This window comes from Acipenser ruthenus, chromosome 6, assembly GCF_902713425.1.
Source record: "Acipenser ruthenus chromosome 6, fAciRut3.2 maternal haplotype, whole genome shotgun sequence".
NCBI classification, from domain to species: Eukaryota; Metazoa; Chordata; class Actinopteri; order Acipenseriformes; family Acipenseridae; genus Acipenser; species Acipenser ruthenus.
The window spans coordinates 14,382,954-14,400,929 of NC_081194.1; the positions used below are offsets into that span (position 1 = coordinate 14,382,954).

The 17,976-nt window shown below is 35.7% G+C and overlaps 1 protein-coding gene and 1 long non-coding RNA gene across 4 annotated transcripts in view; both read right to left on the reverse strand.

The window, feature by feature from the left end:
* Nucleotides 1-12,702, reverse strand: part of LOC117410488 (myomesin-2-like) — a 31,942-nt gene extending 19,240 nt beyond the window's left edge. The window contains exons 1-10 of the mRNA XM_034017065.3: nucleotides 12,570-12,702; nucleotides 10,017-10,150; nucleotides 9,389-9,541; nucleotides 8,240-8,375; nucleotides 7,654-7,811; nucleotides 7,297-7,389; nucleotides 3,841-3,929; nucleotides 3,680-3,730; nucleotides 3,204-3,368; nucleotides 208-369 (exon numbers count right to left, since the gene is read on the reverse strand). Coding sequence (XP_033872956.3) covers nucleotides 208-369; nucleotides 3,204-3,368; nucleotides 3,680-3,730; nucleotides 3,841-3,929; nucleotides 7,297-7,389; nucleotides 7,654-7,811; nucleotides 8,240-8,375; nucleotides 9,389-9,541; nucleotides 10,017-10,129 — 1,120 coding nt within the window. The 5' untranslated portion in view covers nucleotides 10,130-10,150; nucleotides 12,570-12,702. The remainder of the gene's footprint in view (nucleotides 1-207; nucleotides 370-3,203; nucleotides 3,369-3,679; nucleotides 3,731-3,840; nucleotides 3,930-7,296; nucleotides 7,390-7,653; nucleotides 7,812-8,239; nucleotides 8,376-9,388; nucleotides 9,542-10,016; nucleotides 10,151-12,569) is intronic.
* A 2,458-nt stretch (nucleotides 12,703-15,160) lies between these two features.
* Nucleotides 15,161-17,562, reverse strand: LOC117411481 (uncharacterized). 3 transcript variants are annotated; one of them, XR_009328979.1, is made up of 3 exons: nucleotides 17,381-17,562; nucleotides 15,901-16,109; nucleotides 15,161-15,429 (listed from the first exon to the last, which is right to left on the reverse strand). It is a non-coding gene; the product is annotated as an uncharacterized LOC117411481 (long non-coding RNA). The 3 variants fall into 3 exon arrangements; XR_004545796.3 differs by lacking the exon at nucleotides 15,161-15,429 and adding an exon at nucleotides 15,448-15,727 and having other exon boundaries at nucleotides 15,901-16,128; XR_004545795.3 differs by lacking the exon at nucleotides 15,161-15,429 and adding an exon at nucleotides 15,449-15,727.
* Between the last annotated feature and the right edge of the window lie 414 nt (nucleotides 17,563-17,976).

Genomic DNA, 17,976 nt, shown 5'->3' on the forward strand with positions numbered 1-17,976 from the left:
ATAACAACAGCAACACTACTAGTACTAGTGCTACTACTACAACTACTACTATGACTATTACTACTACTAATAATAATTATTATTATTATTATTATTATTATTATTATTATTATTATTATTATTATTATTATTATTATTATTATTTAATTTAATAAAACATTATACAATAGAAGTAGATGTAACAATATAACAGAAACTTTTTCATACCTCTTACAAATATATAGGCGCAGTGCTGAGAACTTCCACCCTTGGTAACCATGCGTAATGTGTACAGGCCCTCATCATCCTTATTAAGATGAGTCAGAGTTAATCTAGCAACACCAGCTCCGAACTTCATTTCAGCCCATTTTGATTCCTTAATACGAACATCTGAAAAAAAAAAAAACACTGTTGCTGTAGCTTTACTGCACACCCAAACAAACAAAAGACACGGTAAATACTAATGTTCTACATAACACAGTCCTTGCTATGATAGAACTGTGTCATGCACAGTACAAGGTAGACTGTTACAAACAGATGTTGGGGATATGAAACAATAAAACCTGTTAACATTAGTTAGTCCAAGATTAGTGCTAGTCGAAGTCTGTGAAATCTGATTGACGCATAATTTATTTACACAAATTTGTGTTGCTTTATACCCCTATATTTTAATGTTTTACAATCACTCCTGACTGACAGAATCTACTGTATCCAAACAGGCATTTGGCAGAACCGGTCTCTATTACAATTGGCACGGTTTGCAGGTTTGGAAATTGTGTTAATTGATGTTTTATGCAATTCATGGCTCTTGACAAGACAGCACGTGTAAGGAAGGGATCACCGGCGTAAATTTAGCTAGGGACGGTAGGGACATGTCCCTACCAATGTCAAGGGACCGTTGAATTGACAAAGGGTTAACTCTCTCAAGATCCCCTCGTTGCTCCTCCCGCCTCCAAAAGAAAAGACGAATTTGATTGGCTTAGGCCCTAGGTTTTCAACTGGGGGGGCACGTGAAACCTTCCAGGGGGGCCGGTGAACGTTTGAATAATAACGTACTAGTAATAATAACAGTGACGTGCCAAACGATACTCCCGATTTCGCCCTTTGAGTGCAGCGAGTTATTAGAAAGAAAAAGAGATACCGGTAGCTTTAAAAAGAATGGCACCCTGGGATTTGTTGGCGTTTGGTGGGGTTTTGGGGTGCAATCAGCAGACAAGAAAACTACAAATTCCATAATGCATCACTGTAACACGGACTCAGTGCGCGGCTTACATCAGGGACCAAGCAGAGTCTGTAGTGTTTTCATTGAGGCGCGAAAGTGCACTAGAACTCGGGCGTGAAAGGTAATTCTCCGGGTTTAAAATAAAAAAAATTCTAGTAATTCTTAAACGGTGTATATTGTGTTACAATTTTCACATTTACTTAAAAAATAAGAATAAATATAATTCAGTTTAATTCGATTTTTATTTTGTGTTTGTTGGTTAATGCGTTGTCACATTATTTCTATTCTCCTTCCTCCCTTTGTAACTAACTTACTCCTTGCTTGATATTTTTGTATCGTGTGTGTAAAAAGAGAATACGAACATATGCATTTGATTGAATGGACAGTGTGACTATCCAGTAGGCTAAATAAACACACTATATAGGCAGTAATAAAAAAGATATAGTAAAAAGTTAATTTAAAAAGGGGGGGGGGGGGGGAGGGGGGGCAGATATAAAAATCAATTTCAGTGGCGCGTGAGTATAAAAAAAGGTAGGTTGAGAACCGCTGGCTTAGGCTGGACTCTGGAAAGACGCTCATCTGAAGTTGCCGCTTGCCGGTCAGGCTGATATATGAGTGTGAGCCACTGACTGAATGAAAGCCAGGTAGGTAGGTAGGTTTATTACGTTAGCGAACCATTGCTAGCAGTGCAACCTGGTAAAAGTAGTACAGAGGCAGGTGGAGCAACAGGGTCGCAGGTGAGGTCTGTAATGGCTTAGTGATTGTAACAGTGAAAGTGTTAGACTCAGTTTTCAGATATATTATTGTTTGAGGCACATTGTGATATGGTAGTAGGCTAATGCTATATAGTATACTTAGCCAATAAAGTTAGCATAGCCATATATTTTCTCTTTATATGGCATGCATCAGTTTATTATTTTATCAGGTGAATGAAGCAATGCACCCAGGTACGAGCAGCAGCACAGACACAGGAGAGGCAGGCAGAGCACGTGAGCGTGCATGTGCTCATGCTTGTGGCAGCAAGTGTATTGGTAATTACAGTAAGGCTGGGATAGGTTATAATTGAGGTTATTAGTAATTCTATAGCAGGGATGTCAAACCAGGAGGGCCACTTTATCATAGTGTTTTGAGTGTATACCAGCCAACTTCATGTCAATCAAATTGTCCTCGATTCATGTCCAGCATTCATTTCAAGCTACCAGAAGTGACCATTTAACAGCTGTCTCCTAAAAATGTTCTTCCTGGGGGGGCATGCCCCCGGACCCCCCTAGCGACCGCGACTCCGCCCTAAAAAATTGTGTCCCCACCAATGTTCAAACCAAACCTACGCCCTTGGAAGGGATTAATATGGACTGAAGTTAACAGAGGGTCTACAAGAGAGTTGCTTTGCTGGATTTAATGAATTAAAGACCCAGGAGTATTATTGGACATGGAGTAAGAACATTAAATAAGCTCTAGAGCTATTATAGTCAAAGGACTTGTGAGGCCTGTTTTTTGTATTCTTTATTTAAGAAAATGTTTTATCTGGCTTAAATGCTGACAGTGTGTGTTTAATTGATAAAGAGGTCATTGGGTTACTTGACTAATTAGCAGGTATTTGTACTCTTAACTACAGTTCTTTTTCTGGCTTAAAATACCAATTATCTGTAGGCAATCCTAAAGCAATTAAAGACTTGCTTAAATGAGCTTTTGTCTTCTTCAGCAGGGAAAGAACCAGTAGGGCAATAACAGCACTAAATTAGTGCCTGGCTGCATGAAAGATGGTGAGAGGGAATTATCCCCAGGGGAAGGACTGTTGTTAGATGAAAAGGGGGGTTTGACAGGTGAATGAATATGCATAAGAAGCATATTTTGTCTCTAGAAAACTTTAAATTCTTATTTCCACAACAGTTCAGTCATTAAAAACCAAATGACATCCTAAAGTAAAGGTGTACTTTGTAGTTATGTCCCCTTTTTTTTCTTCAGAACTTTCAATGATATTGATTTGTCAATGCTTCCTTACCATCTCTGTACCACTGAGCTTCAGGCTGGAGATTGGCCATATCAGGTACAATCATCATTTTGCAGACCAGGGTAAGAGTTTCTCCTTCAGTGCCGAAGGTCACCTCAAACTTCTCCAGAAACATGATATCAATTTTAGTGTAAGTTATTTCGGGCAGCATAGGAACTAAAGGGGAAAGAATGATAATGTGCTCATTTACATGTCAACAGCTTGCTTACAATTACTTAAAAAGTAAGTACCAACTGTTAGCTGGGTAATCAAAAAGATTATTGTATTAAAACTAGTTTGAACTAATTTTGTAATTTTGTACCAAGAATGAAGTACCTGTATAACATTGGATGGTGCCCTCTCATATAATAAAATGGGGGGCGGTCCAACCAATAACTATATATACACAGATTCAGTTCAATATGTCTTTGTTAAACTATGTGATCTTGATTTTATAGCAATCAGACTGACTGTAAGTCTTTACTTACTCTGCATAGGCAGCAACACTGAGTGGTAAGGCTCTTCTTCACCTCTGTACCCTATAAAGCAGTAAGAGCTTTCTCATTAACAAGGAAGGTAGATATACATAGATATGGAACAAATATCTCAATTAATCATGTTTAATTTACAAAGAGCAAGAAAGACCTACTTTTGACAATCACTGAAGCATTAGTAGATGTCTGTCCATGGACATTAGTTGCAACTGCAGTGTACTGAGCCGTATCACGGACTTCACATCTGAGATTAAACAAATAACACATATAGTTTATTGTTACATTATAGTGTAACATAGTACAGTTTATTAGTACAGGATGCCCGACAATATTTCCTAGTTTGCAATCAGTTTTCAGTAAGGAAAAATACTAGAAGGGAAATAAGTTTGAATCTAGTAACTCTTAAGTTTTACTGGTAACTGTCGACATTTACCAAATAAGGTGGTAAATGTCCTGATTTATGAAGAAATAGATTGCTTTTCAGACATTTACCGGTTAATCTTATGATTTACCAAAGCTTATTGGTAAATGTCCGAAATTATGAAGAAATATGTTGCTTTTTGGAAATTTACCGAAGCTTATTGGGAAAGGCACTTGGTTATTCTTGAGATTTACCGGTACATGTCCGAAGTAAAGTGTTATCATGTTTATTTCGGACATTTACCACTTTACTTTGTAAATGTTGACATAAGGAGCCTAAAGGTGATTGCTAAAGTGATATGGATTTAATACAACTATACATTTATCATAAAAAAATGTAAAGGTCACCCTGGGTGCAAAATAGCAACACAAAGCCTTGACATCTTATACAGTGCTATCAGTTTTCCTCAGTATTTTTGGTAGAACTTCCCAGATCAAAGGACACTTTAATTTACATGTCACTCAAACCTGAGTCTGCTGAAACTATACCAAATATAGACACGTTTTAACAGTGATATATTAAAACGTTTGTCATTATTTTAATTTTAGAATGTCGTTGTTAACTTTAAAGTATCTAAACACCTAAAGAAAAAAAAAGGTCTTGAAATAGTTTTCAATTCATTTCCCTTTTAAGAAGTTGCTTTGTGCTTCAAGTGGAACATGGTATTTTTAAACGCGTGTCTCGTACCATATCAAGGCCGAAGGGATAAGATTAAGAGTGGAAACGTTGCAGCTGATTTTAGTTCTGGTTTCACAGCTGACCTACTGACTAGTTGACAGCCAAGACATTCCAAGCTGTGTTTGGAAAGCATGGATCAGATGACACGTAGCTCAGCATTTTGGTATGAGCAGCTGGAGACTCTTGAAGAGGCAAGTTCCTTTGCACCATTAGAAACATCTTATAATTCTTGTTTTATTATACTGAATGAACGGTGTCTTTAAAGTCACAGTCATATTGTCATTTTATGACCAATATAAACACTATACAAGTCCTGGTGTTTAAAAATGTCAGCAAACTTTATGAAAACACAATTTTTATGGGCTGTCTATGCAAAGTTGTCTTTTGGGCACATACAGTATTCCGCACTGCAGTTGAAAGATTGTGGGTACCAGTTCTGGGTTACATTTGAGTAAATTATTATTATTTATTTCTTAGCAGACACCCTTATCCAGGGCAACTTACAATTGTTAGAAGATATCACATTATTTTCACATACAATTACATTATTTTATACACATTATTTTTACATACAATTACCCATTTATACAGTTGGGTTTTTATTGGAGCAATCTAGAGAAAGTACCTTGCTCAAGGGTACAGCAGCAGTGCCCCCCACCTGGGATTGAACCCACGACCCTCCGGTCAAGAGTCCAGAGCCCTAACCACTACTGCACACTGCTGCCCTGTGCAGGTTGCTTGTCGTCTGGGTTTTTGGGAGTAGTGGAAATAAGTAGTGTGATAAAGCAGGGAGGACACATCCCCAGGGAAGAGGGAGTCAAGCTAAACTAGATATACAGCTACCTAATTACAATTGTCACCTGGGTTAAAACAGCACTACATCAGTGTCTTTTTGCACTTGCTGCAATCATTTTTAATTTACCTAGCCCAACTGAATGAGTTTGGGAATGAGTTTTTGCCACTGATCAACACAAATAGTCCATAATGTCAAAATGAAAAATAAAATCTACAAATTGTTCTAAATTAATTACAAATATAAAACAGAAAATAATTGATTGCATAAGTATTCACCCCCTTTGCTATGATACACTTAAATAAGCTCTGGTGCAACCAATTGTCTTTAGAAGTCACATAATTAGTTGAACGGAGTCCACCTGTGTGCAATTAAGGTGTTTCACATGATTTCAGGTTAAATACACCTGTCTCTGGGAGGTCCCACAGTTCGTTAGTACATTTCCTAACAAAAACTACATCTTGAAGACGAAGGAACATTCAAAGCAAATCCAGGATAAGGTTCTTCAAAAGCACCAATCAGGGGTAGGGTATAAGAACATTTCCAAGGCATTGAATATCCCCCAGAGCACAGTAAAGTCCATTATTAAGAAATGGAGAGAACATGGCACAACTATGAATCTGTCTAGAACAGGCCGTCCTCAAAAACTGAGTATCCGGGCGAGAAGGGCACTAGTCAGGGAGGCCACCAAGAGGCCTATGGCAACTCTAAAGGAGTTACAGTCTTCCACGGCTGAGCTGGGAGACTGTGCATACGGCAACAATAGCCCGGGTGCTTCACAAAACTGGTCTTTATGGGAGAGTGGCAAAAAGAAAGCCATTGTTGAAAAAAACTCACATCAAATCTTGGCTAGAGTTTGCAGAAGGCATGTGGAAGACTCTGAGACCAAGTGGAAGAAGATTCTATGGTCTGATGAGACCAAAATAGAGCTTTTTGGCCTCAACGCTAAGCGCTATGTTTGGTGCAAGCCTAACACCGCACATCATCCTGAGAACACCATCCCTAACGTGAAGCATGGTGGTGGCAGCATCATGATATGGGGATGCTTCTCTGCATCAGGGCCTGGAAAGCTTGTAAAGATAGAGGGCAAAATGTATGCAGCAAAGTACAGAGAAATCCTGGAGGAAAACCTGCTGAAGTCTGCAAGAGACCTGGGACTTGGGAGAAGATTCATCTTCCAGCAGGACAATGACCCCAAACATACAGCCAAAGCCACACTGGAGTGGCTTAAAAACAAAAAGGTCAATGTCCTGGAGTGGCCCAGTCAAAGCCCAGACCTCAATCCAATTGAGAATATGTGGAAAGAGTTGAAAATTGGTGTTCACCAAAGGTCCCCATCCAACTTGACGGAGCTTGAGCAATTTTGCAAAGAAGAATGGGCAAAAATTGCAGTGTCCAGATGTGCAAAGCTGGTAGAGACTTATCTAAATATACTCATGGCTGTAATTGCTGCCAAAGGTGCCTCTACCAAATATTGACTCAAGGGGGTGAATACTTACGCAATGAATTATTTTCTGTTTTGTATTTGTAATTAATTTAGAACAATTTGTAGATTTTATTTTTCACTTTGACATTATGGACTTTTTTTGTGTTGATCAGTGGCAAAAACTCATAATTAAATCAATATATATATATATATATATATATATATATATATATATATATATATATATATATATAAAACAATGCAATGTTGCAGAGCCAAATAAAATCACTCACCTGTGAATTTCCAGACTGTGCACTCCATATTTACTATCAATTCTGTACCTTCCTGGTTCACTTGCTGTATCAATTATAACATTGTCTTTAAACCTGCAAAATATTTGTAAAAGTAAAATAATATTGTGGAGACCATTGACAGCAAAGGTAAAACACATTAAAACATTAGAAGTGGATTTCAATACTCAACTAGGATTTCAATACTCAACTAGGACAGGGCAATTGAATAACATCCAAGCATTGACCATTGTGTATAAATATGGCTAATTCAGAATCAGATTTCATAAGCAAACACATACTTATACTCTATATCAACACTCTCTTTTAGCTAGAATTATATAAATAGAATCTGCTTACCATTTAACAATAGGGTTAGGGTATCCTTCAACAGTGCAGAAGAGTTTCACTGGTGACTTTTCCCAAACAGTGTGGGTCCTCAGTCTTACAAGGAATTCAGGGGCACGGATCATGCATTCCTCACGAACATGCCTCTCAAAAGCCATCTTTTCTTCAACCTGATTGGTAATGGGAAAATAAAAAACAGATTCTACAAAGTGAACACCCCTGGGTATAGAGTTGTTAGTTAAGTAAGGCTGGAGTAATGGGGGTTTGTGAAAATAAATTAATCTGTGGCATTCTGTGGTATTCTGAATGTATGCATGTATGACACTGCATGTGCAGGTTGTGTACACTGCTGTAGCTTATTTAAACTATTTTCTTTTCAAACGGTGTACTGTGTGTCTTACATTTTAGGGTTTCCGATAAATAAAATGCTAAATTTGGCAAATGATTCCTAGTTCACCAAGTCACCCCTCTAGTAAAAAGATCAGCGAATAACACCATTTGGCTGAAAAATAATAATAACTAAATACATAAAATGCAAATGACATAAAACGACCTGTTTGTTAACTGATATTAACACCTATCTAAACGTGATAGTTACCACTCTTTGAATAGCAAGTTTGTCCACTTGGCGTCTCGTGGCCTCCCTGGCACTATGGACTTCACTCTCCAAACTTGACAACTCATTGCCAAAATGCACCACCCTCCGTTTATATTCATCTTGTTCTGCTACACTTCTGCATGCATAAACAAAGAGCAAAGAGTATAATCAGAGAAACAGAGCAGTCTTCTTACAACAGTCACTCATGATACAAAACAGCCCCTCACATTTTTAATTGTGTATTTTTTATGGGTTTATGGTTTTATCTAACACTGCTAATATGAGCTAACTATTAAAAATCAACAATATCTATATGTATCTTCCTTGTGTAAACATTTAAAAGAACTATCAAATGCCAGTGTTAATTTGCTTATCCAGTCTATTTATAGGATATCTCCTCTCAACAGTACTGTACTACATTTTGACTGCCTTTTTCAGTTCCAGAGCTTTGTTATCAGAGATACTATACAGTACGTTAACAAACTATACAAACCAGATCCAAAGGACCTGATCCATAACAATTAGCGACTGCAGGTGATCCATAAAACAACACCTTGCTTTTTATACAAGTGGGAATAAAGATATTTGGCAAGAACTGTAAAATGTGAAGAATTTACAAAAGTAATGCCCGGTTAAAAACTTATTAACGTGAAGGTGGTGTAACAGTCAGTGTGGCTACATGCACAAAATAATTCTTTTTTTTTTTTTTTTTTTTTTTTTTTTTAGGTAGTAAAATGTTATGAGTAGAACAAAAAAAAACATATAAATATAGAAAAAAAGGATAATTAATTATGTTTAATCATTTACAGTAAAGCATTTTATTTGTGCCATTGGAATTATAAGCCCAGAACATATGTGATTGGCAAAGGTGATATGGACATATTTGAAAAGCAACCTGACATTTCAGAGAGGTCATTCTAGAGGTGTATCTCGAGTTACCAAATTCTGACCAGGTCAGACATGGTTTTACTTTCAAAAGTTATGGATCATTCTGTCAACAGGTTGTAGGTAAGGCAACCTTCACATGATTGGCATTTCAGGGGGCTGTATCACGTCGACATCAGTCTACTAAATATTATACATTAATAGGGAAACAATATAACATGATAGGGCTGTACACCCACTAAGTATAAATTTTGTAGACCAAACCTGGTACGAAAAAGGGGCACAGCATATTCCACTATTTCTTCATCAGCAGTAGAACGAAGCCTCTTGGAATGGGGTCCAACCTTTATAGATTCGGATCCCAAGGCTTGAGCTGAAACATTTGATTGCGATGTTCTGGATTTTGAAGAAGAAGCTCTAAATTTGAAATAAGGGGCATTAAACCAATAACTACCAGAAAGTAGACTTACAGTTTAAAACGTTAAAAGAATGCTGTTATTTATTATTTTTAGATATAAAACAAATATAGAACAAATCCCTTTGAATGGAATCCCTTTGAATGGAATCTGTAAAAAATATATCACTGTAGTGTACTTTTAAATGAATGTTGTAAATGTTTTAATGAAAATGTGCTGTTTAATAATGACCTTGGATGAATTTTCATGTGTGTTCAAAAAGCTTTGTCACATATAGGGAGACTTTTGATATACAGATGAAGTATTACATTCAAGGCTCTTAGTGGATTTGAAAAGACTACAAATCCTTGGTAGAAGCAAGTGCTGTATAGTCAAACTCCAAATAAATTGATGCTAAAAGAAGAAGTTGAAGAATGTTTACTGTGTGTGTAATAATGTGTGTGTCATGAAACATGCCTCAGTTGCTTCAGCCTTACCTTGATGATGATGCAGAGTACTCATGGATCAGATATTTTGTCTGAGTGCTACGGTAATCTTGATCATAGTGCTTATGCCTCCGCTGATAAAATGGCACTGCCTTACTCGCCATAGCTGTCACACTTCAGCAAACCTGCAAATAAGACAGATTAAACTGTTTAATCTCACGGCATCTCTACAGTTTATAGTCAATTAATTTTTAATCTATTTGTTATTAAATGGGTAACACTTATGGGTAATATTAATTGTACGGAATACTTATTTCCAAAATGTATTAGGTATTAGGTCCTATATAAAATATCTGTAAACATATACACATTTTGAAAACAGTGAATTAGTGAAGAGTCCTTATACAGTAAAATATACAGAAAGACTTGTACAATTTACTGTCAACATGAACTAACAGTGAATTAACCAAATATTCAGGGAACAGTGGAATATAATACCAAAAACATGTATCATCATACTCATAATGACAGTTTCTGGCATACATACTGCTCTTTCTTGTTTAATAAGGCTGCATTGTCTAATACTCATTGTGTAATAATCAGTGCAAACTGAAATAACTGTGGTACTGTAGGTGCACCAGTTTCTAAAAATATCTAGTTGTATTACATATTGCAATAGGTATTACACCTTGTAATTCTTATTATAGAGTACATTTCCTTAAATGGTCTACCTGCTTTAAATAAATAAATACAATTTAAGTTTGGGTTTCCGTAATAAAGTTCAATTTGTAATTTACAAAATATCTATATTTGTATTTGCTACCAATGCTTCAGGAAAATCACTTTTTATTCAAAGCATTTGTAAGCTTATATTTCCTTGATGACCACCATTCCAAGCTTACTTGAGATTCATCCTCGTGAATAATCATTTAGAGCGGCTGGCTAGCAAGGAAGGGGTATTGCTACTGAGCAGTGGTATGAAAAGGTTTAATGCATAACCGGGCTTCAGAATATGAATTATTGGCCAGATAAATATTAGGTTACAGTAACAAAATGCCACTTCATACAGTACAATAGGCTAAACCTGTAAATGCACATCCTTAATTTTACCATAGGGCTATCCCCTTATACAATTATTGTTTATTTAACAAGTATGTCCTTGTCTATAATATAACCAATGTGTTACATGTATTTTAATGCTATAATATAATCCAGTATGCTGGCACCATATTCTTTGTTTGTCCAAAGAAACATAAGGGATCTAAACTGAGGCCAGGGAAGACTGGAAGATCAATCCCTGCCCCAAGTCAAGAGGGTAAATCAAGCTGTGAATATCACTTTCACTGAGAATGTGACCCCTGTTGCCAAGGACAGACACTTTCAGCAAGGAGACCAACAAGGAGACATTGAAGCCTGGTTCTCACACTTAAAGTATGCAGCTTTCTGAGGCTGGGGTGATATGAAGCGAATGAATTTATTCCAACATGAAATCTGCTTGCAAAACTAAACTGCACCAAGGTGGAAGGCTGATGTTGGTATTCACAAAACTTTAATCCCTACCACACGTCCCTGGTACAAAACAATACGAAATTATGTACACGTAGGAAACTGTTCTTCAGCTGTGTCGATCCTCAGTTTACCAGCCACAAGACTTGTCTTGAGCAACATAAATGACAGCCAATTAACATTTCCGTCACCATACCGCTGCATTGCAGACCTCTCAAGTCCCGCCAGGCTGCCTCATGTAGGCACAGACACAGGAACAGGATCCTAACATTTCTATTTACAGTATGAATAATAATACATGCAGACTTTACTCCACTGTGTTTGTTTTAACTGTTTAATTATGTTCACTTGTTCTGTACCCTCTCCACTTGCAATCATTGTCGATCTCTAACGCTCATCAAATTTGCATAGGATACCTGGACATTCATGTTAATTATGTTCTGCCTAATTTACAAAGTGTAGAAATCGTGAAATTACTGTAGTCCAGCACACGAGTGGTGTATGTGGAGAGTGGGGGTTACAGGAGGGAGATTATAAAGCAGTTTTATATATATATATATATATATATATATATATATATATATATATATATAGATAGATAGATAGATAGATAGATAGATAGATAGATAGATAGATAGATAGTTTAACAAACACAAGAACAATACAATTGAAAGACACAAATGATGCCGTAAAACCTACAACTCCATCTTAACAATATACTTAAAATATTGAAAAATCTAACTTTTGTATTTCATATAGATAGATAGATAGATAGATAGATAGATAGATAGATAGATAGATAGATAGATAGATTAGGTTGTTAAACTGTATCAGCTATTTTAAATATAATATTTACTAATGACCCGGTGCATATTTTGAATAAGTATGAAAAAATATATCGCGTTCATTTTATAATCTATAAATACTAGATACACGAAGTCATCAAACCGACTCTTGCTACATTGTGACTTTGCCAATTCAACAAATAATGTCAATTTCTATTTTAAAAAAATGTGTAATATTGAACAATGGAACCGTCACCTGGAGGATATATTTAAGTGAAAGTGAGTATATTTAAGAAAGTGAAAACAGACTTACCTAGTACGAATTGAAGATCGCAAAGCAGAGAACAAGCTCAGCCTTACCCCGTTAGGAACCACTTGCTGATGAAAACAAAAATATTACCCCTCAGTGGAGGAATGCTGCTCCCCATCCATCCCATTTATGGATAGGCACGGAACTATATATAGCATTTACATCAATGTTCTCCCTGTTTTGGGATTTTAAAGTCAATTGTGTCAAGAGAAGCTATATATTAATAAAATGCTTTCATTCAAGATTTTTTTCCCAATGTACATTATTTAGATAATTAGCTTTACATGCGATTCATAGCAGGTACTGAATACACGGAAAATTAGAAAGTGAGTAATTTTTTTATAAGAATATGAATAGTAATTCTTCGGAAACGTACACAATTTTGCACTGTAAAATTACCACATTGCACTGTAAAATTATCTTTCTTTGGATGTCATTTATGTGAGATATAACAAGTATTTTTCTTATAGATTTTGCTGATAAAATGTAGCCTATAAACAAATCTATTGAGGATTAATAAATATATGTTTACATAAAGTTGAATTAGTGCACACTTAAGTTCCCTTTTATTATGTCCCTATATGTTTTTAAAGCGATTCCTTGGCTGAAACCTTTTTAGGCTTCTTAAGACAGCAGGGCAACCAGTCAGAGTTAACGCCAAATTCTATTTTTAACGTAGAGATTAGGATTTCAGATTCCGTCACTGGCTTAGTGCATTATTTGCTTGCAAATATGAATGTGGCAAGGGGGTGTTTCTTGATGTCACTGATGCTAGAACCTTTAGTTCCATCGAAAGTTTCATATATAGATCCCTTGATTTTTAAATTCGTTTCATAATTCTGGCTTTAGGTGTGTTGCTGGTCAGTTTACTATAAATCTGAGGAGACTACATTACATACAGCAACGTTTACATGTATATATATATCATGTTACATGGGCTTAATGTCAAGATAGTTTGCCAAGTAACCCCAGAAAACCTGAAAAAAGAAAAATTGGCTACTGCTATTTGTAATTAAGTCACTTTCAGATAACTAATTAAATAAACTATGTGATATGTATCAGACAAGAAATAATGTGTGAAGAATATAAAAACAAATACTGTATACATTTTAAATATCACCCATGTATTTGATTTACACATGCACTACAGGTCAAAAGAGCTCCTAAACATTTTGGCAAGAGGAACTGCATTTATATTTTTGGTAACCGATCATGCTAGGCTACATGTATATGATATCTTTGTAAGATAGTTGATCCTCTTAAGTAGAGTACATTACTTAAACAGCTAATGGTGCAATCCTCTTTCTAAATGTTTTAATTCAGGGTTGGCCAAAGCTGGCCCTTCCACGCCTGCTCTAAATTGTTTAATTGAACCAATTAAACCTCAGACACCACACTCCTCTGCATCCACCACCTTACAATTTCAGTCCCCAGTAGTTCTGACTTCACATATAGACCACATGTTGTTTTCTAGTCCTTGGGTGTGAAAGACAAGGTGACAGAGAGTGGTCCTTCATTTTTTGGACGCCTGCTATCATGCCCCTTGTAATCTTTTGTGGTCAACTAATAAAACGCATAATAATGGAATGTGATTAAAGATTGATTTGCTTTACTTCACTTACTTCATGTGTACCTCTATTCAGTTCTTTGTTTTTTATTGCTTTCTTTAATGTAGTTGGATAAAAAAAAAAAGATAAGCACTTTTAAGAGAAGAATATTTACCCTTATCTCATATGGCCCATGACTTGCCCTAACAACAGTGTTTAAGACAGATAAGTCCATAGAATTCACATAATGAAATCCAAATCCTTTGTCAAATACCTTAGGTCCACATCATGGCTCTTAAATAACATTCCATGTCATTTAGAACCAGTAGTGAGTGTAATGGCTAGAATACCTCCTTAGTTTGCGGATGTATTTTATATTAACCCTTTGCTGCCTATGCGGAATTACCACATTTGGTCATGAATATGAGCACTTTGTGTTTAAGTGCTTCTAGTTTTGGAACCTTAAATCAGAAATTAAACCCCAATACATCTACAGAAAGGCATTAAGATCTTACCAGTGATATCATTTATTTTTGTTGTGGGATCTATTATATTTTTTCCATATGAGCTACACCTCCCAAAACATTATCGAAAAATGTAAAATAATAAAAAATATTTTTAAAAACTGCAGATTTCAACCTCTTTCCAAGTTTTCTATATAAAAAAAAAAACCTTAGCGCATATAGTAGCTGCACAATCTTCCAATGATTTCAAATCTGAAATCAAAATATCTTGGGGAGTTGCAGAGCTGCATAAGGTTTTACAATGCATAGCATTTTAGAAAAATCAACCTCCGAAATGGCAAATGCAGACCAGGCCTAAGACTTTCCAAAAACTGAGATTGGAGACATTACTATGTTTAAGATAGTAATGATAAAGAAATAATAAAGAAACAACACACAAGATATTAATATATATATATATATATATATATATATATATATATATATATATATATATATATATATATATATATATATATATATTTAAAAAATAAGCAAATTACAAATATTGATATGAAACAAAGACAAAACTTTGAGATGAATATTTTGGTTTTCAAAACTAGAAAAATAATAATAATCTTTATTTTTATATAGCGCCTTTCATAGTGGACCACCATCACAAAGCGCTTTACAAGATACAAGACTAGGGTGTGTGAACTATGCATCAGTTGCAGAGTCACTTACAACAATGTCTCACCCGAAAGACAGAGCACAAGGAGGTTAAGTGACATGCTCAGGGTCACACAATGAGTCAGAGGCTGAGCTGGGATTTGAACCGGGGACCTCCTGGTTACAAGCATGTTTCTTTAACCACTAAAATATAAAAGAATAAATACAATCAGACTGAAAACCTTTTCTTGCAAAACATTTATATTTTATAACACAACAAATAGTGTTTTATACATTTTATAACATTTTATACAAGATAATGATCAGTAAACTATTTACAGTAAATTGTCTTTACAGCAAGATGAAACAGAGAAAACATGCAATAAGAAAACAGTGAGACATTAGGTACATGCAGTAACAGAGGAAACAAAAGGTATAGAAGGTACAGAGAGAGGCATGCAGTGACGATGTTTCTTCATGAAAGGATACGCAGGTGCAGGAACTGTAAAAGAGAAGATAACCACCAAAAAATAAGTCATTAGTAAGAAGTGTGTCCAGAGGTCAGGTACGTGCAATAAGTAGGAGGGAACAGGAACAGCTGTAAAGGGATATTGGGGGAAAGAAAAACACATGAAGAACAGGATACCGATGTGTACTGTCGTGTCATATACTTACCCTGCAGTTGAAGTGCTGGGCTGGGGCTACTCCTCCTCCTCCTCCTCCTCCTGCAGCAGCAACAGCTGTTCATCAGGGAGGTCCTCCTCCATGATGTCCATGCCTTCGTGGTTCTCCACAAGGAGGATCCCGGTCTCCTCAGTCAGGGCCCTCCTCCTCTTCAGTGACTGAATCAGATGTTGGAACTGATTCTTGTCTCCATCCATATCCTGGCGTACACACAAAAAACTTTAAAATAATTACCAATTATTATTATTAATAATAATAATAATAATAATAATAATAATAATAATAATAATAATAATTGTCTATCCATTTTCACACAGACACAAAGAAAAAGTAAATTAAAAATAATAATACAAAAAAACTAAAAGTTTAACTAACGATAAAATACATAGCTGAATAATAATATTGGCTAAAGCTAAATAATGATCTGACAGTGTTGTGGCTTGGCTTGTAAGGACTGCACGAACGTCACTGAGACTAGATCTGAGACTCTCTTAAGAAATGACTGTGGGTCTGATGATGAGTCTGATGATAATTTCCTTCCAGGTTCAATGTAAATATGTATATGTTCATTTTGTTTATTGTTCTATTTTGTTTTTTTATGTTTTGTTGCATTGCACTAATTGTTAAAAATTAAAATATTTAATTTTTGTGCACCAACATGAGCCTCCAGGCCATCCATAAGCACCACTAATTGCACCATTCCACATCAGTTATTTAAATTTATTCATATTATGTACTCTGACACTCCTAATTATTGGCTGAAGCGCCATCCCTGAAAGATAATAAAATTTGCCCTGACTGGCTCCTGGGGCAATTTCAGTGGCGCCCTCTTCAGTCTGCAGGAAAGTGATAGGTACAGTAATTGCATCCACATAGAGTATCTGTGATATAGTTTCCATGTACCAAATACTTTAAATACTAGCTGAGTTATGTAACTATAAAATATGACAAAATTAATCATTTTTAGCAAAAAATGTATTTTTCACGTTTCTATATAATTGTGTCTAGTGGGTCTACTGACTTGATAATTACAGGATGTGTAGTTTACCAAATTCCAGCCCTGGGAACCAAAAACCTTGTGAGATAGTGGAGACCAAACCAGGAAGCACCAAAAAGGCACTTTTTCACCCTGCCATGAATACTTTGACCTTGTCGTGACAAAAAACTGGTACGAATCTGAAGTAGAACTTTTGACACAAGCTCAGGCATAATATTGACTATCCAAAAAAGTATAGAAAACTTAGACCTCAGACCGTTGCAACGAAACTAATTTTCTAAGCATATTTTCTGGCCTCAGATCATGGCCTATACACAAAGAACATATATAAATAAAACTAACTATAAGAAAAAAAATGATGCTGTTACAGTAGTTACTCATCTCTACAGTTAGCCCTGTTTAGCAAGCACACACAACACAGCGAGAAAAAAACACTGCACATTAAAAAAATAAAAAAGAATATAAAGTACATACTGTTTATATGATGTGTTGATTAGCACTCTTGCAATTGTAGAACCAGAGATACAGATCTTCCAATCCGGTGTGCACTCATGTCATACTAAAATACTCTCAGATCATCCCAGGGGGCGCTAGCCCCACCTCTTCAGCTGTAAGCCACACACCTTAGTCCCACCCCCTCATCATAAATCATTTTGAGGGCGTGTTCTCACCTGAAATTAAAAAAGAATGAGCTTGGATACAGATAACTTTCTTTGTCAATGCCTTAAGTACATTTTTCCATTTAGTATTTAATAAGCAGTTTAATCTAATTTAATTTAATCTAAGGCAACGTATTTTCATCTTTATCTTTGAAAAAATAAACTAAACCAGTCTGGTTTAATTTATAATACAATAGAGCTCCTTTAAAAATCCATCTTACTGTTTTCCATCATAAATAAAATGTTTATACATTTATGAAAAACAAATAAAGGAAAAAATTATATTTCTATCGCCAAAACTCAGTCTGAGGTTGTATACTATAGATTGCAAGGCTCTGAAAACTTTATTTTACATGTCAATGTTTACATTTACAATAGTCAGTAATGGTCTTTATAAAAAGTGTAGGGCCC